At 49.6% G+C, this 23421-nt stretch overlaps 1 protein-coding gene across 1 annotated transcript in view; it reads right to left on the bottom strand.

Annotated features, from left to right (window-relative positions):
* Ccdc180 (coiled-coil domain containing 180) overlaps positions 1 to 23421 on the bottom strand; it is a 61756-nt gene that overhangs the window by 27792 nt on the left and 10543 nt on the right. Inside the window, exons 9-24 of the mRNA XM_021161543.1 lie at positions 21721 to 21884; positions 20347 to 20466; positions 19708 to 19787; positions 18230 to 18318; positions 17361 to 17483; positions 14887 to 15060; positions 12897 to 13012; positions 11481 to 11607; positions 9776 to 9815; positions 9156 to 9649; positions 7620 to 7843; positions 6372 to 6547; positions 3407 to 3587; positions 2386 to 2532; positions 1160 to 1304; positions 870 to 986 (exon numbers count right to left, since the gene is read on the bottom strand). Coding sequence (XP_021017202.1) covers positions 870 to 986; positions 1160 to 1304; positions 2386 to 2532; positions 3407 to 3587; positions 6372 to 6547; positions 7620 to 7843; positions 9156 to 9649; positions 9776 to 9815; positions 11481 to 11607; positions 12897 to 13012; positions 14887 to 15060; positions 17361 to 17483; positions 18230 to 18318; positions 19708 to 19787; positions 20347 to 20466; positions 21721 to 21884 — 2517 coding nt within the window. The remainder of the gene's footprint in view (positions 1 to 869; positions 987 to 1159; positions 1305 to 2385; positions 2533 to 3406; positions 3588 to 6371; positions 6548 to 7619; positions 7844 to 9155; positions 9650 to 9775; positions 9816 to 11480; positions 11608 to 12896; positions 13013 to 14886; positions 15061 to 17360; positions 17484 to 18229; positions 18319 to 19707; positions 19788 to 20346; positions 20467 to 21720; positions 21885 to 23421) is intronic.

Raw genomic sequence — 23421 nt, 5'->3', positions numbered from 1 at the left:
CCTCTCTCTCCCCTCTCTCCCCTCTGTCCCCTCTGTCCCCTCTGTCCCCTCTCTCTCCCCTCTCTCCCCTCTCCCCTCTCCTCTCCCTCTCCTCTCTCTCTCTCTCTCTCTCTCTCTCTCTCTCTCTCTCTCTCTCTCTCTCTCTCTCATTCTCTCTCTGTGTGTGCAAGGGTGTGTAGATAGTGGCCAGAGGTCAACATTATATGTTATTGTCAGGAGGGATGCACTTTTTTTTTGTTTTAAATATTTTTATTGACTCTTTGGGAATTTTATACAATGATATATTCTCACCATACTCACCCCCAACCCTTTAACTTCTCTCAGATTTTCTCCACCTCCTTCCCAACCCCAACTTCATACTCTGTATTATTATTATTATTTAATAACCCATCGGCTTCGGTTTGTGCTGTCCACACAGAGTCTCTCATTGACCTGGAACTTGCCAGGTAGGCTAGCCTAACAGGTCAGCTAGCCCCAAGGATCTGCCTGTCTCTGCCTCCCCTCCCCTGCACTGTATACCAAATCCAGCTTTTTAGGCATGGATTCTAGGGACTGATCTCAGGTCCCGCTATGCGCCAAACACTTTAAGAACTGAGCTTTCGCCCCAGCCACTGCCTCGGTTTCTTTCATCTCTAAAATGAAGCTAAAAGGCCATCCATTCAGGTCTTACATGGACAAACAGTGCTTATTTAAATAAGTGGGCGACTGTAGTGTGTAATAACTCAGTGGATGGGCGGCACTACTAAGAGTTAGTTTGTCTTCCTGGCTGAGGTATATGTACCATGGTACAGCCATCACCCTGCTGGACAGTCCTGGTGTGCAGGTGTGTGTGCCGGATGTTCACTAGACAGAGAACAGACTTGTTTTACCTGACACTTGATATTCACTTGAAGATTTGTCATCAGCCGCTGGATCTTCTCTACGAAAATAAGGTCTGAAGATAGGTTATGGAATTTACTCTCGAATTTGTTGATGACATCGTTGGCCTGTAAGGAAAAGAAAGGAGCACACTGGGGGGACCTCGACCTGGAGTGTTAGAACTTGGAAGAATGGGGGAGGTTAATTATCGCTGGGACCCAGGTGTGCCCTTTCTTCAGAAGTGACAGCCTCTGACTGGCCATCCGGGAGGCTGTTTGGAGGGAGGGCGGGGAGCTCCCACCTGGTCCAGGTACTCCGTCTCCATCTTTTCCATGTGGATCATAATTAAACTTTCAACGAACTCAATCCGGGTAGCCTCCTTCTCCAGTCGGTGGCACAGCGTCTCAACTTCTTCAGGGGAAAAGTTGCCACCCTCTGAGAACAATCTGGAGAAAGATTGAGGAGAAGCAAAGACCACCAGTCAGACTGAACATCCCCACACATCCCGAGGCCCATGGCTTTACATCCCAGTGTGGGTGATGGAAAGACAAACGCAGCCACACCTATGCAGGGCCAGTGGGACTGCCGATTTGCTAGTGTATCAGGTTGGGTGCTCTGATAGACCAGCTAAAACAAATGAAACGCTGCACAGACTCCAGATAGGGAGGCTTGGCATGCAGCTCAGTGGTAGCGTGCCTGTGTAACATGCAGGAGGCCCTGAGTTCAATTCCTAACACCACTGAATGAACAAGAGGATGAATGAATGAATGAATGAATGAAAAAAATCTACATAAGAATGCGATGTCTGCCCTCCCCAGATGAAGTGAAACTAGAGGATTCCTTGGGGTGTGGTTGGTGCCAAAGCTGACTTTGACCTGGAGACTTCGACTCTGAGCCTCTATGACTGCACATCTCGGAGAGCCAGCATGGAGCTGGAGCCTGAACGTAGCACTTTCAGTATGAGACTGAGAGACACAGAACCCCACCAGATACTGAGATCCCAGGGCAAGGAGGAAAGAACGCTCTGAATATGTGTTCTCTGAAATGACACAACAAAACAAAACTTTTAAGTGGTCCTGAGTAGGTGCTGCCCCCAGTGGTCCAGGAAAAACAAATGTGGATTCTTGGAGGGGCTGCCACATGAGATCAGGCCTCAAAGAGGATGCTGCTGATAAAATCTGAGGGGGGAGGGGGAATGACTTCTAGTTGGAAAACACACACACACACACACACAAGGAAGTAAGGCACCATAAATAAGAACCAAGGGATAAGAGGGAGTAGAAGGAAGGACTTGCTAGATTATCTGACTTAAGTTACAAAATAACCAAATGTGAGACCTTTGAAGCAGTAAGAGGCCTCTGCTCCCTGGTGAGGGGAGCAATGGGACCAGCCACTACACATTCCTGATGTCACAGCATATCTACAAATCATTCAAAAAGTAAGTTAAGAGGGAAACATGGCTGCCCCCCACCCCCATGAGTAAACAGTGGTGGCTCACAGAGGCATAAAATAGACACCGGTTCCCACCTGCAATGCTTGACAAAGTCAATGTTGGTATAGCGCAGCTTGCCCAGACTCTCTTCCAGGTACTGCCGGAAGCTTCGCAGGGACACCTGGATGACATCCACGTAGCTGAGCAGCTCTCGGTGTAGTGTCTTGGTGAGACTAACCAGCCTGTGGGGACAGGGGAGCGGTATGTAGACCAGCCTGGGAAGCTAGGAAGGGCTGGGTGTGACCTGAGCCTGGTGGGAATCCTGGGCCCTGCCAGATACACTGCTCAACTCCTCTGGCCAGGAAAGATGGAGAAATTAAAAGTCGGGTGTGGTGGTACAAGCCTATAACCCCGGCACTCATGGGGCTGTGCTAGAAGGATCACAAGTTCGAGGCCAGCCTAGATGACAGGGAGTGTGAGGCCTACCTGGACAATTTAGTGAGGACCCTTCCTCAAAATAAAACGTAAAAAGGCATCGCCAGCAAATTACTAAATGAGCCCCAGGCTCCACCGAGTCATCGGAGCATCTGACTCCCCGGCGGTGCGGTGCGGCACTTAGCCTGCGCGCCCCTGAAATAATGCCCTGAAAGCTACTTCTCTATAACAAAGGCCACCCGAGTCAGCTGCCCCTGGGATTGGCTGCTGCAGATCTGGCATTGTCCTTCTATCACTCGAATGAGGCAGGCCCCTGACCTATCTCTCCTTGCTGGAGCCCCTTGCTCTATCTGCCCTGCAGATAGCCCGTTTTGATAGGAGTCTCTGAGTTCACCAGCAATGCCCTCCTGCGGGAAGCCCTTCTAGATGCACCCAGGGGAAGTTGTTTTTCTCCTTGTGGACATTTTGGGGCACAGCATCTGCACCCTCGCCTATGGACTGTGCGGTCCTCTTCCCTCCCAGGCTACGTCCCCTCCACCCTGCCTCACGCACAGCACGTGTTGCCCACGGACTCTGGCTCTTTGGCTCTGGTAAAAAGGAGCCTTCTGCTCCTTTGCCGGAAGGAGCTGGGTATCTCGAAGCAGGACTGGGAAGAAGATGCTCCGAGCGGCCCCTTCTTACTTTTGGCTTCTGGTGGCATTCAGGAAAATGTGCTCCATGTCGTAGATCTTGCGGCGGAAGTTCCTGCTCCGCACGGCTTGCTCTTCTTGGAACTGACAGAACATGAGCCTCTCCTTCTTCAGGGTCTCGATCACACCGGCACAGTGGCTGTCCAGTCTCTCTTGGTGAAGCAGGAGCTCAGCTGCAAGACAGTGAGGACATCTGCTACCGTCTGCAGCCATCCCCTCCACCTGCTGCCTCTTCTAGACCAGCCCAGGGCAAAACCCACTCATGTCAATGAAGGTCTCTCGCTATGCCCCAAGTGCCCTCTCCAGGGTGGGACTGAACTGCGTTGAGATCCCGGGAAGGCCAATGAGCATCCCCCTCAAGGTCCCATACTGGAGAGAGACTGAGAGCCTGGACTTCCCGCTCGGAGGAACCTTCCAGCTGCCAAGAGGGCAAAACTGGGAATACAGAGAATCTCAGGGAGCAAAGAGGTGGGTGGGGGTGTTTGGGGAGCACTGTGACATTGGTGGGAGCACCTCAACAAGCACAAAGTTGGGAAGTCTTAATCTGTTGATTTGCACCAGTAAACACTATGTCTAGCAGCCCAAATTCCAAATGGCTCCACGGTGAGGAGGAATGAGAAAGGATCAGGTTTCCAGAGCCCCCAGAGACCTTCGTGGCAGGCAGAGAGCCACAGACCTCCCATCTGAGTGTGCTTCTACCTAAAGTAATTGGTAGAAGGGCTATGGGTGTGGTTTTAATAAAAAAAATAGTATCAGCAAACAACAGAGACGCCCGCATACCCATGCTTAGCTCACCACCATTCCAATAGCTAAGATGGCCATCAACAACAAGTGGCTAACTAAATGACGGTACATAGTCCTAATGGAATATTACTCAACCAGGAAGGAGGATGAAATTGTGTAATTTTTCAAGGAAATGGCACAACTGGAGATTATGTTAAGCTGAACAAGTCAGTCTCTGAAAGTTAAATAGTACACGTTTTCTCTCATTTGTGGAATCTAGCTGTTATATGAACGGATATCTGTCTGTCTGTCTGTCTATGTCTATCTGTCTGTCTATCATCTATGAGTGACATGAAACACGAAAGGAGGAAGGAAGTAGACCAACAGGAGCAGGAGTGGGGGACAAGAGACAGTAATGGGGGATAGTTACAAGCAAAGTACAGTGATATGAATATATACACAAATGAGAAATGTGCCATTATGAAACCCATCATTCCGTATGATAATTAATTTTTAAAATTTAAACAACACAGTGTGGAGCTGGGACTTCAATTTTTGTGGTGTGGGTTTCCAAGCTGAGCATTGGTCTGGGGAGCCAAAGGGGTGAAAGGAGTCAGCCTTCAGAGTGGCCTTTTCATCCCTCATCAGCACACTTGCTTCACACATTTCCCAGAACTCAAGCCTGCAGGTCTGAGGGCCTGCCATCGTCACCACTCCGGGTCTTGGAGTTTGGGTGGGATCATGTGGGAGGCTCCATGAGAGCATTAAATGCCTATGGAATTTCAGTGGGGACTACCTAAGAATCTTACTAAAATTGTGTGCCCTGCCCCATTAATGGTGCTTCCCAGCCAAAAGAGAGAGGGTGTGGCATTCTAAGTAAAACCAGTGTGAAAAGCATGGCTTCCCCTCTGAGGCACTGTGCCGCAGACCATCTCCCCCACACCACTTCAACACCTTCTCCTGTAGAGGAAAGCTCTGGTTTCTAAGCTACAGGCTTGCCGCTAGATCATCCATCATACAGGTGTGTCTCTGACAGATATGTGAGAAGATCAGACATCCAAGAGCTACAACGGGAGGACCCCCTTCCTTTCGCCCCTGACACTACTGAGGAAGGGAGGGAGGAAGAGAGGAAGACTCATGTAGGGTGTGTGGGCCGTGCTACCAGACAGACATAAGAACTGGTGAGGTGGGGAATCTGAGGGATCTGAGATGTAGGAGGGGAGCCACCCCCGCCCTGCCTCTAGTGCCTGCTCTGGAACAGGTAACCTCAACCTCCAACTGAGAGGACCGCAGGCAGTCAGCCCTGTAATGCAGCACCTCAAACACCTCTCCATGCTAATGAGATATCTTAGCCTTAGCCTTCCGGCAATGACCTTCCCTTCCTGGATATTCTCACACTCTTCCACCCCGAAAATATACAATCCCTGGTTCACCCAGAATAAAGGATATAGATTCACATCCACACCCTATAAAGAAATACGAACAAGCTAAGATTGTCTCAGGGGGCTGCTTCATTAAGGATCGGTTAGCCTCTGCTTAACCAAATGATACTAAGATTCCCAAAGGCTTTTTCTCTTCTCCCACTGCTCTGGCACTTGCTCCCAGCTGGACCTGCTCCTGCATCTCTAGGTCTGTTGTGCAGCTGTGCTCTCGTGCCCCAAAGGGAGATGTACCCCTGTCCCCTGTCCCCTTCCTGACTTCTTCTCCAAAGTGGTACGTTAGCAGGAGACCAGGAACCACATTTGTCCCAGATCCCGCTTCCCCCTTCAGGTCTGGTGAGCAGCCACACTCTGACCTGGTGAAGGGAAAGGCAGGTCCCGGACTTTGCCCTGCTGGTGTATTGGCAGTGGCAAAGAGAAGCAGAACTGGGGACCTACATACATACAATGAACCTGGGTACCCCAGACTCACCCATGAGGGTGAGGAAAGGAAATTCCCGCAAGTCTGAAGCTAACTTGGGCTACTTTATGAAGTTGAGGCCAACCTAGGCAACCAAGTGGAGATCTTGTCTCAAGAAGAAAGGGATGGGAAAAGGGAGGGAGGGAGAAGGAAGATTTTAAAATCTCATCTACTGATTCCCAACACACCTCCGGAGTGTTATGATAATCTATTCAGCACTGCCTGGGGTAAACTGGGGCAGTTTAAAGAAAAAAAAAAAAAGATCAGCCCATTGGCCAGCAGACCCTGCAGGGGATCTCTGAGGACCAGGTGGACATTCCCATGATGACTCGAACCTGCTCTGACATTGTGAATATCCTTCTCCACTTGCTCGAGTCTTGGCTTGTGCAGGTGCAGCCGTAGCTCCAGTTCGGAATCCAGTTCATCAACCTTGGAAGCCACAATGATACGAGCATTGAGGACACATTGATCAAACCATTTCTCAAGATGTTCAAAGAAGCCAGCTCGAAGCCTGCGGAGAGACGAGCAAGGGTCAGTCATCTCTGCCAGAAAGCAAGAACAGTAAGAGATCTTTCACACTGAGACCAAACGCACTTTCTGCTGCTGTGCCTCACTATTGTTCTCACTGTACCGTTTATCTCACTGAATGGATGGACACCATCCATCCACTCAGACCATGGCCGCGTAGTTTCCAGTCTTTTATTCTCACAGAGAAGGCTGCTATAAGTACCTCCGTGCCTATGTCAGGAACAGAGGCGCTCAAAGGTTAAAGGACATGGGCTTCTACAGTTTTTTCTCATCTCCTCAAGGTTAGTGACTCAGGGCACTGGGATACAAAGGGCTGAATAATCTCTTTTCTTTTCTTCTTTTTTCTTTTTCCTTTTCCTTTTTAAGACCACAGGTCATTCCTTCATCGTCTATAGTTTTTTGGTTTTTGTTTGTTTGTTTTTTCTTTTCTGCCTTGGTCAGTACAAAATGCCACACAAGATGTAGCAGACCTTTGGCCTAGATCCATAGAATTTTTTTTTTTTTTTTAGAATTTTTAAATAAAGGAAATGTTGGGGGCTGGAGAGATGGTTAGCAGTTCAGAGTACTTTCTGCTCTTGGAGAGGACCTTGGTTCAATTCCCAGCACCTAGAAGACAGGTAACAACCCTGTGGGACTCCAGTTCTTAAGGTTCTGGTCCCCTCTTCTGGCACCATACACATACGATATAATACAGACTTACAGGCAAGCACTCAAACACATAAAATAAAAATAGACAAATCTTTCAGAAATAAACCTTAACATTATGGATGAGCTGGGAATTACCTGTCAGAGTAGGTGGCAGGGGACGCATTTCTATGACAAAGTCCAGACCTACAGAGCACCCTGGGAAGGTTGCTGGGGTCACAGTCACCAAGGCTACCTATGTCTTTGGGGCAGTCTGGAACATTTTATCTTTCCTATGATGTTTCTCACCCCTACCCTTCCTCAGTTACCTGAGCTTTTAGTCTTTCCGGCTACTGGGAGTCTTTAGTTCTCGCACCTCACGGAGAAAGTTCAGGGTAAGAGGATGTGAGCACAGTGCTTTGTCCACTCACCCTTTCTTAACCTTCAGGATTAGTTTCTGAGGAATAGACACTTGCTCTATGTACTTGGTGCAGAAAGAGTCGTGGAAGAGCACATTGTGGTGGGAATGGGGCCGACTGTGTATCTGTTGCTCGTCTTCCACAGACAGGAAGGCAAAGTAAGTGTTCCCACTTGCAGTTGTGAAGAACTCCATCTCTTCGTACGGTATCTCCTCGGACTCTTCCCTGCCTTCAGCCTGTACAGAGAGTGAGACTTGAAAATCAATGTCAGCTGCTGCAGGTGACACCAGGTGGAAAGGTTTTGTACCAGGCTGCCAATAAGAGTTTTCCCTAACCTCCTTCCCCACACAGAGCGTGCGTTTTAGTTACGCTTATTTGCTCACAGAGCTGACCCCAGGGTGTTTTGCAGGCAAGCCCTAGATTCCTGAATTACATCCTCAGTGATTTTAAAGTGAGAAGTTTCGTATATAGATCTCAGCTCTCCGTTTCCTTTGGAACAACACCAAACACGCTATTTCTCACTGCTGAGACTGAGTAGTGACAGCACGCTTTTTTACCACTTGCCATTTTGACCTACAGCTTCCAACCCTTTTCTCAGTACATGTCAACATTTGAGTTTGGAATTCATGCAGAAAACGAGGAGGAGGATTCAAAATATATATATTTGCCATTCTACGACCATAGAGTTCAAGCTATGGCCTTGTGTGTTTGGATGCAGTTTGAAGACAAGGTTTATTAAAATGAGATCATCACTAACCCTCAAATGAGAGCATCCTAGTTGCCTTTCCTATGCTATAATATAACATCCTGACAAAAAGCAATTGAGAAAGGACTTATTTTAGTGGGAAGTCACGGTAGTAGGAGTTTGAGCTAGTCCCGTCACATCCACATTGGAAAAGAGAGAGAAATGAATGTTTATATGCTCATTTGCTGACTTGGGCTCAGCATGATCTCTCTGCTCTCATACAAGTTAAGATGCCCTGCCTAGGGAATGGTGCTGCCCACTGTGAGCTGAGTCTTGCCACATCAATTAACTCAAGACAACTTCCCCACAGGCATGCCCACAGGCAACTCTGATGTAGACAGTCTCTCTCTGAGACTCCTCCCAGATGATTCCGGGTGGTAACAAGTAGACAACTTAAAACTGCCCACCAAGGGGACCTGTGCGTGAAGGTTTTGTTACATATCCAGTAAACAGGAAGAGAGAAGGGTTGAAGTAGAAGAGACATGAGGCAATCTGTGCAATAAACAAGAGGTAAAAAAGAGATGGGGGCGGGTGGAGGGGGATGTGAAGAAAGCCTTGGGAAGGATGACTCCAGAGTAGACAACAGGGTATGAAGAAAGGATGGCAAATTTTTAAAATCTTTGCTGTGAGGGAAGAATTGACGTTTTGTTAACAAAAGTAGGAAGGAATAAATACTCTTGTGGGACTTTATCTGGACCCCTGTAGAGACTGAGCCACTGGGAGCCCTAGCTTATCTGAAGAGAATATATAAGACAAACAGTAAACTTTCTTCACACGCAACAATGAGCCAGTGGCTGGCTTACCTGACCCATAAAATAGGTCTCTTGATAGTACTCTAGCACGTCTTCATTCTCATATTCGTCTTCTTCCTCCTCATCCTCCTTTATTTCCTCCTCCTCCTCTTCTTCTTCTTCTTCCCTCTCTTCCTCCTCTACTCTCTCCTCTTTTATTTCCTCCTCTTCCTCCTCTTCCTCCTCCTCTTCCTCCTCTTCTTCTATCTCTTCCTTCTCTCCTTGAACCTTGAGATTTTCTTGGTCCTGAGATGCCTCTGAGGAGGTCTCCCTCATGCCCAGCTTTTCTTCAGCCTCTTGGGAAGAAGACCCCTCTTTGGGCTCATCCATCCTGTCACTCTGCGGGGACTTGCTCTCCTGGTTCAGTGCCTCTCCAGCAGTGCTGGGTTCTGATTCCCCACTTCCCTCTTCTTTCATGCTTTCTGTGGGCTTCTCGGAACCTTTGATCTTCCTTTGTTTTTTCTTCATTTTCCTTATTTTCCGTATGAAGAGTTTCTCATGGGTTTCTGTTGGTGACCAATATTAAAGTGTAAGGACGGGGACAGTGACCAGTGTTGCCCAGATTGGGGACCCCACCCACAGATGCACAGGGCAGGTGGTAGGAAGGTCCGGACTCAGGTCCTGAGTGTTACCTGGTTGCCTGAATTTAAAAATCACTTCCCCAGCCAAGTTCTACAAGGAAAAAAGAAGATTACAAGTCACCAGAGGACTTTCTCCGGAGTGCTACTTCTAAAGCTTCGTGTCTCTTTAGGTTAAAAGATGCAGGCCATGACCAACTTCATTCACTGGGCCAATCAGTGTGTCCTGAGTCCATGTAAACATTTTTTTTTCCCACTTAGTTCCCCGCAGGCTACCACACCTGCTTGGTAAGCACTGAATGATGGAATCAGGGCTCCTGACAGTCTCAGAAGTGAACGAGAGATAAGGGTGAGTAGAATGCTGAGAACATGCTGCACCCATGTCTGGGGATGGGGGATAGAATGAGCCTGATTGACATGATCCTGAGTGATTAGAGCGGGCAAGGAGAATCTCAGGAAAGGGCCAATGGGGATGGGCTTAATTTTAGCAGAATCACATGGCGGTAATAGATATTATGAGTAAAACTCGAAGCAGTATAGATTTTAGTTAGACCTTTCATCTTAAGGTTGAAACCTACTGATCGTATGTATGTTTGGGGATCTTTATGTGTGTGGGGATGCACATGTGTGTATTTCAGAGAATGGCTGTGGGTGTCAAACCTTACTGTCCACCTTGAGGCACGTTGTTGTTACTGTTCACTGCAGTATCTATCAGCCTGGCTGCGTTCTGAGCTTCTGGGGACCCTCCTGTCTCTCACTTCCATCTCCCCACAGAAACACAGGTGTGGGAAGCCATTCAGGACTCCCTGGCCAGCCCGACAGAAATCTATGCCAGGCAGTAAACAAGCCCATATTTGGTGGATGGCTCGCCCTTAATCCCTGATTGACTGAGCAAGCCTGCCTGGTGAGGTGATGTGACCTGTGGTGATTGGTTGAGGCATGGTTGTGGCTCAAGTGGATAAAAAACCGCTTGTACCTCGAGGCGCGGGGGATTTGAAGAGAGAAGCTGCCTGAGTAAACTGCTTTAAGAAGAACCGGTGGTTGCATTTTCCTTGCTGGCCAAGTTGGACGCAACACACAGGGACTTCAGTTATCTATTATTGTGACGGTTTGTATATGCTCAGCCCACAGAGTGGCACTATTAGAGGGTGTGGCCCTGATGGAGTATGTGTGACCTTGTTGGAGTGGGTGTGTCCCTGTGGGCTTGGGCTTTAATACTCTCATCCTAGCTGCCTGGAAGTCAGTCTTCTGCTAGCAGCCTTCAGAGGAAGCTGTAGAACTCTCAGCTCTTCCTGCACCATGCCTGCCTGGATGCTGCCATATTCCCATCTTGATGATAATGGACTGAACCTCTCTCTGAACTTGTAAGTCAGCCCCAGTTAAGTGTTGTCCTTTATAAGACTTGCCTTGGTCATGGTGTCTGTTCACAGCAATAAAGCCCTAATGAAGACAGTTACTATGCCTGCATTATGTGGGTTCTTGGGATTTGAACTTAGGTCTTCACACTTGCAAAGCAAGCACATTATCTGCGGAGCCATCTACCTAGTCCCTAATCTTTTTAAACTTTGAAGAGAAGGCCTTTGCTCAGTCTCTTCAACCTTGACATCCTGACATGGAATTCTACTTTGCAGACTTAAGGATGGCTTCCGGATGTCCAGCCAATCAGATAGGAAGCCATCCCCCCTCCCCCTTCTCCTACTTGCTACTTGGCAAGTGGCCAGAGGCGCAGCGGTATCTGTACACTATCTGTCCCTCATACCTGCTCAAAGATTTCACGAATGAAGAAGTGTCGGCTGAGGGTGAAGCTATAGCAGTTGAGTTCTTTCAGCACCAACCCTGGGTACTCCATCACTTCTTTGGTCAGCAGGAGGTGAAAACATTCGTACCTGGAAGGGAGGGAGGGAGGGAGGGAGGGAGGGAGGGAGAGAGGGAGGGAGATGAGACCACTGTGTGAAGGAACTCTGCTGAGTGTGGGAGAGTCTCCTGGAGACATGCCCCTGCCTCCGTCTGGCAACTGGCATTGTGGAGAGCTGCTGGGTGGCTAGTCGTTTTCATAGAAGCAGACCTTGGGCCACTGCTCTATTTTCCTGCTTTTTGGGGACTCTGTCAAGCACGTGAGCTTTTTGTTTGTCAGGCAATTTCTTAGGATTTGCACTCGGGCCTTCACACTTACAAAGCAAGCATGTTGTCTGCCGAGCCATCTACTTAGCCCCTCATCTTTTTAAACTCTGAAGTGGAGGTCTTTGCTTAGTCTCTTCATCCTTGACATCCTGACAGGGGTTTCCTACTTTGCGGGATTACTTTTCTTGCTGGCGGTCTCACCTCTGTCCTTGGACCTGATCGACATTATTCCATCAACCCCTCAGACATCATCCGTCTCAGAAGTTTTATCTGTTTCTTGGGCAAAGTGAACAAGGCTCAGAGTTTACTTAATTGCCCAGAGATAAACTCCCAGGATCTATGTGAAGCAATCAGATAGAAGGTGGGTCTAATTCTGTGAATGGTCTTTATAGGATCCGCTGTACAGAGGCAGGCAAATGTAAGGCAGTTCACAGAGCACTGTTTGTAATTGTGTATGGTGAACCTGGAGCCAGTGCGGAAAAAGCTTGTCACGAGATGTCTAGCCTGTGATAAAGTATCGTGTGTGTGTGTGTGTGTGTGTGTGTGTGTGTGTGTGTAATTATAGTAAGAGATTCTATGTGGTCACTTAAAAACTGAAATAGATCTATAGATACCGAATAGTATGCATTATATAGCCCATGCATTATTGTAAAAGCACTGTATTGGCATGTATCTATATACATAAGTGTGTGTGCTCACACAGAGGAGCAGCTGGGCAAGGATGACAGGGACATCCCTATTGGCAGAAGCTGACTTCCATACAAAGAGTATCCATGTTTACACTTTTTTTTAAAAAAAAAAAGAGAAGCCCAAGTTGTTGGCCTTGAATTTCAGTTGCCTTGACATTTCCCACTGCAAACTTGACACAATTCCCCCTGGGAAATTCTGTGGGATCCTGGGTGAGGGGCAAAGGGTTGTTAATGTTCTCTGGTATCGGAGCTGAGGCTTTTATCTGAGTTTTCTGATCACACCCCTGGACTCCTGTGCTAGCTGGGGACCTTGAACAATGACTCCCAACCATCCCCGCCTCTCTTCTGAGGTCTGGCCAGCCTACCTGGACTTCATGTTCTTCAGAAAAGTCCTGGCCTTTTCCATGTGGGCTTTCAGCGACTCCTCTTGGCTTTGCTGTCTCAGTTGGTCGAGAAGCTTATCCAGGAGGGTCTCCTGGTTCTGGCAGCCATTCCCAAAGCAAGAGGAGCACAGGTGAGTGTCCAGAGTTGACAGAATGGTAGTGACCTACAGACCCCACTGCCTCTGGAGCTGGGGGTAGGCAGGAAGTCTGTGAGGGCCGCCATGGCTCAGACTATACTCACTCTCCCCAGCACACGCTTTCGGGCTCCTCTGCGTTTCTGGAATTTTCTTTCTCCCCTATCTACCTCCTCAAGGACCCAGCTCAGATGAGGCACTTCAAGCATTTCTCATGTGCTTTGTCCCTATAGCCAAGCCTGAACTACACTTTTCTGAGGCATCTGCACTTCGGTCATGCTCCAAGTCACACCTAGAATGCCCACGTATGAAGGCAGGCAGGGCTGGGGCTGGCTGCACGGGCAGGTGAACGGCTGATGTGTGCTCCAATGTCCCTATTACATAGCTGTGAATGATCCTGGACACACAGCTCGCTACCTGACTGATACTTGTGATGCTGCACTGTGAACTCGAGGTGTATTCACCATCCCTAGAGAAGGCGACTGATATCTTACAAGATTCCTTAGGTGACAGCTTGGAGCCAGTCCCCTGAAATTCTACCTATGCCTATACTGCCTGATCAGATCACATTCCAGAACCGGACTTCAAAAGGCATATGGACTCAAGAGTTAGCTACTTTGGGAGCTCAGGATTCAGTAGGCATGGCTGTCAGCTAGTCCCCTGTAGAGAGACACAAGCTTGGGAGCTGGGAAGCCACCCATCAATGTTGGCACTTCCTCATGATGAAGCAACCTTGCTTGTTATGTTGGGAATTGGGGTCTGGCCAGTTTCTCCTGAGAAACTTCTCATAAAAAGGTTTACCATGAGCAGGGCAGTGGTGGCACATGCCTTTAATTCCAGCACTTGGGAGGCAGAGCCAGATGGATTTCTGAGTTCAAGGCCAACCTGGTCTACAGAGTGAGTTCCAGGACAGCCAGGGCTACACAGAGAAACCCTGACTCGAAAAACCAAAAAAAAAAAAAAAAAAAAAAGAAAAAGAAAAAAGAAAAAAGGTTTATCATGTCTTTAATTAGACTTTACTTCCTACAAGGGTCTGTGTCCCCTCCCCTGCCCCTAGAACAACTGTATATGAATAATTCTGGTGTTCACTATGGGGACAGTGCAGTTACTGTGAGATGTATCACGTTGCTATCTTCTTTCAACACTAGGGGGTGGGGACAAGAAGAATGCATTCTCTTTGCTGATCAGTAAGCCATGGCTCATACAATTATATCCGGGCATCTTGTTTATTTTCTTTATTTATATAATTCCTTTGTTTTTCCTCTCCCTGTATATGTGTGTGTGTGTGTGTGTGTGTGTGTGTGTGTGTGTAGGCACATGAGTGTGAAGGTCAGAGGACAACTATTGGGAGCCTCTCCTGGCACTTTATGGTACCCAGTGATTGAACTCAGGTTATTTGGTTTGCCTGTAAGGGTCCTGACCTGCTAAACCACCCGCCAGTCCAAGATCATGTTATTTTAACCACGCAGACTACTCTCCATTCAGTTAGTCAGTCAGTCAGTCTGTCTGTCCTTCCTCTCTTTCTTGTGCACACTCTTAGAGACAAGCTTGATTCCCAAGAGCTATCCCAGGACTCCGGCATTGTTGAGCCTTCTTCCTGTTACTTCCATCCCCAGGATCCAGACAAGCCGCGGGGTCTCTACCTACCATATTGTATGTTTTTACATTTGAGTCTAGGATCTATTTTCAGTTCATTTTTGTTTATGGTGCTTTTGTTCAGTTGGCTTCTCCCGACCCCCGACATTCCTGTCTAAAAGAAGGCTGAGCTCAGGCAGCTGGAGTCCGGGTCCACCCACATCTCCTCACACGCATGCGCACACAGCTCAGGCTTCTGGCACCTGGTTCTCCTGGTTGTGTTTCTGCCGATGCTGTTCTATCCTCTTCTCCAGCTCCAGCTCTTGTGTCATCAGAACACTTTGGTGCCCCTCCCACAGCCTCACAGCCTCCTGGAAGTACCTGAAGAGGTCCGAGCTCTGCCATTCTGTCTCCCTGGCCAAATCCTCAAAGGAGTTCTGCCATGGTAGAAAGCAAGGAAAGTTACCCAAGCCTAACCTTGGCAGACTAACCCAAGCCCCAAGGATCGCCTGGCCACAGAGGCCTGTGTCTCCAAGCTACAGCCTGGGCACCATCCCTCAATGTCCGCTTTAGGCTCTCTGTTGGTTAGTTTTGTGTCGCCGTGGTGGAAGCTGGGAAATGAGACTCTTAACTAATATGATTGCCTCCATAAGACTGGTCCGTAGGTAAGTAGGTTGAGCATTTTCCTGATTGGTGATTGATGTGGGCAGACCCAACCCACCGTGGATGCTGCTATCTACCCCTGGGCAGGTGGTCCTGCATTATATAAGAAAGCCGACTGAGCAGACCATCAGGAGCAAGCTAGTAAGCAGTGTTCCTCCATTACTTCTGCTTCAGCCCCAGCCTCTACGTTCCTGCCTTCAGTTTCAGTCCTGACTTTTTCAGTGATGGACTGCAATGTGGAAGTGTAAAAAAAATAGACCCACTGTTCCCCGAGTTGATTTGATTGTGATGTTTTAGAAATAGAAACCCTAACTAATACAGGCTCCATCTGGGCTCCTGGCCTTCCCTGCATGGGGTAGTAGGACCTGGGCATCTTTCTCTAGAACATTCCTGTGGAGCCATGAAAGGCAGCCTGCTTTCTGGTTGAGCTAGGTTTGAAACCCCGGTGAGCCTGCCGGGGATCCCACAGGTCCCCTGCAAGGGACCGTAGGCGCTTTGCCACGCTCCTGAACACTAGGCCCCTGACACGAGACCCCAGCTCTCCATAGGTCTATGGCCATCAGTCACGTAAGGGCAAGGCCCCAAGCCCCTCCACAGGTAGAAAACTCGACCACAGGTCACATAGCCTCAGGACAGAGCTCCATTTAATGAGGTACCTAAAGGTCTGAAGGGTTTAGCCAATAAACTCCCCTTCCCAGACACTCCTCCCTGCAAAAGGTATTTAACCCCAGGCCCTAAGAAAGTGGGGTACGGTTTTGCTCATTGCCATTCTCCACCCTGACAATGCCTTAAAACCATGGACTGCCTCTTTTCATCAGGATTTGGCGAGAGGAGCAATGGATCAGGTCCTTGTCTAAAGAGCCCTGTGTAATCTCCCACAAGAGGCCTCTCAGTGCTCCCAGTCACAGCCTCCACCAAGCCAAGCCAAGCAGCCCACAGAGCAAGCCAATGGCTCTCTCCTCTCCACAGGACCCAGTCAGAGCTCTCTCCTATTTTCCCCTTTGGCCCCAGGCCAGATCCAGTCCTCGGGCCCCCATTCCGTTCTCAGCTTTTCCGAGGAATCCAGCGGCCTCTGGGGTACCCAAGAGTCTGAGAACCAGACATTCCCAGCCTCTCTGCAGGCCCGGGGACTCCCAAGCTGGCTCCAGCAGTCCCCGGGGACCTCGGACTGCACCCCGCACCCCCGGAGTGGGATCCCGTGGCTTCTCCTAACCCGACACCCACTCCGCGCCAGCATGGCGTAAGCACATCAGGCACTGGGCACACTTATGGTGCATATACATGCAGGCAGGCAAAAACACTCATATACATAAAATAAAATAAAATAAAAATTTTTGAAAAGCATTCTACATGTTAGGACTAGAGATAGTTGGCTGTCAGAGGGCTTTCTTAGCATGTGTGAGGAGCTGAGTGAATGGCTAGCACTGCACATATGAAAAACAAAACCACACAGGTTACATGCATCTGTCTGGGAAAGAGACTGGTGGATTAGACTGAGGGATAAATTTGGCCTTCTGCCTGTTTTTGTGTGGACTCATGAGCTAGTCACAGATTCTCCAATTTTTAAATGTTTTTTTTTTTAATTCAAAAGTAGTGAAAAAGATACCATGAAACTTAAATGGAGCACAGACCCTGGCCTCTAATACAGGCATTGGAGCACAGCCACGGCCTTTGCTTCCACGCTGCTTAGGCTGATAGAAGTGACAGGCTGGGACAGACACCTGTGGCCTGCAAGGCCTCACTCAATACTTGGCCCTTCACAGAAAGAGCATGCTGACTCTGGGTTAAGACTACATACTTTTGGGACTGGACACTCTTGCCCTCCCCAGTCTTCAACAAAGTGGTTCTGATACACCCATAGCCTAAGTGGCTTTCCCAAACCTAAGTAACCCATATGTCAGGGTGGTTTCTGGGACAGAGGGAATGAGCCTGGGTGTGGTTAGCCCAGGAGGCCTATGCAGGAAGGAACTGGTAAGGGTCAGGGAGTGGCTACACCAGGGGCACCCTAGGATTTTCAGTGTAGTACTCCAGAGATGCACCCCACTTCCAGGGTCCCCAGCACCCCTGTACATACATCCAGGAGCTCCAGCTGCTTCTCCACCTTGCTCTGGAACTCCCCCACCATCAGGAAGAAGGTTGGATTTACTAGGCTCTCTGCCTCTGCTTCAGAGAAAGCTTTCCAGTTCAGCAGCTGCTGCTGCAGTGAGGTGGGGGAGGGGGGGCGGGAGAGAACAGGGCAGAGAAACACGCAGTTATCAATGAACTGTTTCAGGGCCCCAAGACAGCTACAACTGCCACGTGGATCCCCTTGGGTCTGTTCCTAGACGGGTGAGGTGCAGAGCAGAGCCTGCCAGAGGTACCCGGAGAATAGGGGACACTCCCTGTGGGTAGCAAGTGAACCCTCAGAGCTCAGAACTTTTCAAAATGCCCAGGCTTTTGTAGACTTTTCATCTAGACACTTTTACCAAGGAGGCAGGGAGGGGTTATTTTAGCAAACTATTTCCCCAATATCACTGTCCTGGATAGGTTGGGAGTAAGCTCGCTGCTTTACCCTGCCCAGAGGCAGGCAGGCCAAGAGACAACGGTGGGACTGGAGCTAGGATCAGCACTATCTATGAAAGGGACCTTGTGGTGTCCCCTTAGAATATGGCCTCCATCTTTGGCAAAGCCCAGTGCTGTGAAGAATAAGGCCAAGAGTTAACAACAGAGATGGTTTATGAATACACAGCTCCATTTCCTAGGAGGCTTTGATGCTGGGCTAAGCTCTGTAGAGTGCAGGATCCTCCAGGTAGAGGGAACCAGAATGCCCAATGGCCAGCGAGCACCTGGTGACTGACAGGGAGGAAGAAAAGCCTAGATCAAGACTGAAGGGGGTGGAAGAGGCAGAGAAGGTCCCAGCACACAGCTCCTCCTCTCCCTGGGCCTCCAGAGAAGGACGCCTACCTTGCATTCCTGCACTCGGGACAGGCACTGCTGCCAAATCTTCTCATACAGGAAGTGGACCAGCGACATGCAGTCCATGTGGTAGGTGTCTCCAGGGACAGAACATAAAATGGGTCAAATGAGTCAGGCTTTCTCCCAAGAGGTAGAGAAAAATTAGGAGAGGGGTTCCTGTTGCAGAGGGAATCAGCTCTACTCAGCAAAGAACCTCCGCAGCGAAGGTTGCGCAGCTCAGATTGGTCAGAGCCTCTATTCAGGTCAGGGGCTGGTATCTCCCTCCTCAGAGAATTCCTAGCCCCCCAAGAGGATGACCTCATATGAGGAGTTCGTCTCTACCAGTAGGGGTCTTCTGGGACACAAAGACAATGGTGCCTGTGAGCGTCTTTAATCTGAAATGAACACCATGGGCTCCAGTTTTGAGCACGCATTTGCCAGCTATGGCTAGGGGGCGCTATCTGAGAGGCTTGGAAGCCTTTAGGAGCTGAAGCCTGGCTGACAGAAGTAGTTCATTAGGGGTGAACCTTTAAAGGTCACAGCTCTGCCTGTGGTTCAAGTACCCTCTCTGCTCCCTCCCTGGTCCACTGTGACATGTGGAGACTCTACCACAGGCTCCCACCATCTTGCTTACAGTCAGACCTTGGACATCCTCTACAGCCATGAGCCAGAACAGACCTTTGCTCTCTCTCTCTCCTCAGTTGCTCATCAAATATTGTGTCACAGCAATGTGAGTGACTTTCACACAGCCGCTGACTGACCTCTCTGGGTTGTAGTGAGCCTCAAAGATGGAAAAATGATCGCATCCTCAAAAGTACGGCTTGGCATACTTTGTCCACAAAGTGATAGGCTCACTGTTTCTATCTATGTGGTCACACGGTCTCTGCTGCAAGGAGCAAGCAGCCTGAGAGTACAAGAAAGCACACAAGTGTGACCATTTCCAAGCCAGGTAGCTGGGGTATGACTGTGACCTGACACTCTTAATGTGGGATAGTCTAAATAGTTACCACTTATGATTGAGCCTTCTGGCTGTGAGCTAGGAACTCAACTATGAATAGCCGTTAATCCACAAGGTAGGGGCCATGGTTAGTCCTGTTCACATCTCTGCTCTACACTGAGGCCATGAGATGACATGGCTTTCCCAAGGTTATGCAATCAGGACAAAGCAGGGCTGGGCTTTAATCTCATACCTCCAACTGCAAGACTCTCAGGACATGGCCAATGTGCCATCTTGAGAGTTGAGCAGAGACTCTGTGTCTTTCTCCCCCGCCCCCCAGGCTTGGGTCAGGGGCTAGGGGTCAGATGTGAGGGGTCAGAATTTGAGGCTAGCATGACTGTGAACTGGGTAGTGAGCAGAGGAGGTCTTTGGAGCTCATGTATCCTAAAGTCCCAGGGTAGAGGGGCCTCAGCTCCTCAGACACACGGCTGACTATAACAAGTTACTACTTGGTCTGGAAAGTTCTGAAAGTGCCATGGACATTGCTCACCAAGCTGCTTGTTGAGGGAAGTGAGAGAGTCATACCACTCAGTCAGCTGGGTTTTGTTATAGTTAGGGGGGAGGAGGTCACTGGGGAAAGAAGAGATGACAGGTAAGCCTTGCATGCCTGAAATGCATCAAAATGGTTAGCGTATTTAGCATACTGTCAATAATATCCTGAAGAAGCTAAAGAACCTGTTGGGGTCTCTGGCTGCCCCAAACAAGCCTCACCAAAAGGCCTTTCATTATTCACAATGTCAGAAAGACTCTGAATGGAGCCTCCCCTGTGACAGCAGCATCCCAGTGTTGTCTTCTATCTGCCTCTAAAGTGCCTCAGCATGAGGGCCAAAGCTCTGTTGGGACCATGTTTTATCAGACCTCTCATCCCTCTTCCCTCCTCTTTACAACCTCTGCCCTGGCCACTGTGTTCTAGTGAGCTCTTTGGCAGGACCAACCTAAGCTTTTTTTCTCCACAGCAAGTGACCTATGACCTCCCTTGCCATGGGGCTGGGGTGGTCAGCCCAGCCCTCTAGCACCAGGAGATAGCCTGGTGCCGAAGGGTTTCAGGGGGAAGATCTAAGCCACATGGCCTTCCTACTAGACTCCCAAAGGTGCTGGCCCCAGGGGCGCTCCTTCCTGTACACCATACCAGAGGGTGCAGAGGTGATCGAGCCTCACATTCTGAAGCATCTCCTGGTTTTTCTGCATTTCTTCAAGCTTCTTCTTCACTTCTGGGGGCTCCTGGATCTCCTCGCTAGCCATGAACTCACTGGACAGCCAGACACAGAGGGGAGAAGTGGGCAGGAGACTCAGACAAGAATGCTCAGAACCCCATAACCATGACCTACCACCCCAGGCCGTAATGGTCCCATCTGAGCCTCCATCCAGGTCACTGAGGATAGAAGGGAGGTAAAGGGAACAAGAAGGGCAGGAAGAACTGCAAACTATCTCTCAGCACAGAAGCCTCAGATGCCATGGTGTCCTGACATCCTACTCTGTGACCCAGAACAAGTCCCATTTCTGCTCCAAGCCTTAGACTACAACGTAGAGCTAATGGCAGCACTGTCCTCATTGGTAAGTTGTAAGGACTCGGAAAGATGACAGATAAAGCCCTGAGCCCGTGCCCCGCATCACGGGGAGCGTCCAGGAAGAGTCAGCTGTGGCCATTCACTGTTGACCTTTGTAACAGTCCCAATCCTGGGCTCAGACAGGCTCTGTTTACAGTGTCCCACTGAGTCATCACTGAGAACCCAGGGCTGGTAGGGCGCCTGTCCTGTCATGTGGAGGAGGCAGGCTTGGAACACTTGGGGACTTCATCAACGTCACACGGAAGGGCAAGGCTGAGCCTCAGCACACAGTGCAGAGATGGGTCCTCTCCTCCCCATCTCCCCTGCAGAGGAGATGAGGTCCAGAAAGGTGGGAGGTATCCACCTGAGAGACATCTGTCCTTGCAGGCCAAGGGTTATGGAAAAGCATGGGAATTATACAGATAATGGTATGAACACTTTGGAGAATAGTTGTGAAATAATGTTGGGGGGGGGGGAAACCTATCTAAAATGTCATGGACTCTGTGGGTCTGAAGTGTTTCAGTCCTAGCTAAACTCTTTCCAGGAAGAGTCAGTGGTGACTCAGTTTCTTTTTGATGCTTTTTCATCTATTTCTAACTTTAAATATAGGGGCATAGAAAACAGTAGCAATTTTTTTTGTTTTGGTGTGGGTTTTTTTTGTTTTGTTTTGGTTTTGGTTTTTTTCCCCGAGACAGGGTTTCTCTGTGTAGCCCTGGCTGTCCTGGAACTCACTCTGTAGACCAGGCTGGCCTTGAACTCAGAAATCTGCCTGCCTCTGCCTCCCAAGTGCTGGAATTAAAGGCATGCACCACCACTGCCCTGCTAATAGTAGCAATTTTAAACCATGAAGAAAAGGGCAGGAAAAAAACAGCCTGGCTAGGAGAGAGCTGTAGGTGGGAGTGGGGGGAGGGGACTGGGGTGTGGGAATGAGGGCTGGGAGGGAGGTCACCACTGACCTGAAGCTCTGTATCAGGGCCTCCTTCTTGAGACCCTTCCAGGTATCCACCAGCCCCTGCCAGCGGTGGCGGTTGTCAAGCTCCTGCTGTAGGGTTGACTCAGTCAGGTTGACTAACAGCTGGGCGATGGCCCTCCGGTTGCCCAGGAGAGCCTGGTTCATGGCCTGTGGTCAGGGGTGGGTAGGGCTTTAGACTGGGCGGCTCTCCGGCCAGAGTAAGGCTCAATAAGCGGGACCGGGGGAGAAGTCAGGAGAAGGGTAGGCCAGGGCTAAGTGAGGCTGTGGTTGGCTGTGAGGAGTGCAGAGGACCACTTCGCCAGGGGTCTTCCTGGAAGGCTTAATCGTGTTCCTGATAGCAGGAACTCCAACCCAGATCTGCAGATGCCCTGGGTCACTGCTTAGAAAACGGGAGTGGGTAGCAGGCTAGTGACTGTTTGCCACCCTTACATAAACTTATTCTAAAAGCTGAGAGCCCTGCCTTCAGTGCCCCTGTCACTTGGGCTTGCTTTGGGATCCAGACCCAGGGATGTGTCCGATCCAGATCCAAACCTGGTCAACTGCATGACCCGCCACAGGACAGGAACGACCCCCATCACACACCATGCTTCTGCCCTTTGTTAGCCCTGCTGCTAATATGAGAACAGCTTCCCCCTCATCGCTCATGCCATGCCACACCACTCGAAAAACCCTCTATGCCGCCCACTTCCCGAGTCCTCTAGGGAGTTGAAGACACAGCCAGATTCATGGGTAAGGAATCCCAGCATGGCTGTGCAGTAAGAGCCTGAGGCTTCCCAGCAAGCCCTGTACTGCTGGGGCCTACGCAAGTATTTCTTGGCCCTGCAGATCCACAGCCGTGCTTTGAGTATATGGCCCCAGAAAAGCAGTTTTGAAGTTGAACAAGATTAGTGCACACAGTGTGCATAGCACGTGCCGGGTGGCCACAGTGAGGAGACCAGGCACAGCACTGGGTCACAGTCCAGACTTGGAGGGCCTCCAGAGTCACACAGAGCTTAAACTTCGGAAGGACAAATAGTTCATATTCCTTGTCATATGTGGCCCTGCTAACGTTTATATGTGGTCAATGCACACGTGTCAGTGAGTGTGAGTTTGGGTATGAAATATTAAACTACAGAGGGGACCACGAGAAGAGGGAAAGGAGTGTCAGGGAAGGGGCGGGGTGACAGAACATGTGACGAGAAAAACAGAGAGGGGGCTGCTGAGCAGGTAGGGGGTGGAGAGGAGACCCACAAAACAGACCGTGTTTGGAAAATGCCATGACGAAACATATTTTGTTATGCTAATTTAAAAATTAAAATTTAGAGACTGGAGAGATGGCTTGGTGGTTAAGAGTGCCCACGGCTCCTCCATAGGACTCCGTTTGGCTCCCAGCACCCATACTGGGTGGCTCACAACCACCTGTCACTTCAGCTTTGGGGGACCCAATGCCCTGGTTTGTTACTGTCAAGGCCTCTGCTGTCAGCCACTAAGCACACCCTGGCAGGGAGCACGGCCATCCCCAGTTCAAGACCCAGGGCATGCTCAGCTCCGCACAAATACCACAACGCACCTGTGAGCAGCCCAAGCCAAGAGCCCTCTCATCTCACATGGCAGGAGGGTGGGGCTTTCTTCTGGAGACATCATGAGCAACCTTGAATTTCTTACTTCCCCCCACAGACAGGGGTGAGGGGAGACTGGAAGTAGA

Source organism: Mus caroli, chromosome 4 (genome assembly GCF_900094665.2).
Source record: "Mus caroli chromosome 4, CAROLI_EIJ_v1.1, whole genome shotgun sequence".
Classification (NCBI taxonomy): domain Eukaryota; kingdom Metazoa; phylum Chordata; class Mammalia; order Rodentia; family Muridae; genus Mus; species Mus caroli.
Note: the sequence above shows the minus strand (reverse complement) of the source record. Positions and strands in the feature narration are given on the sequence as shown.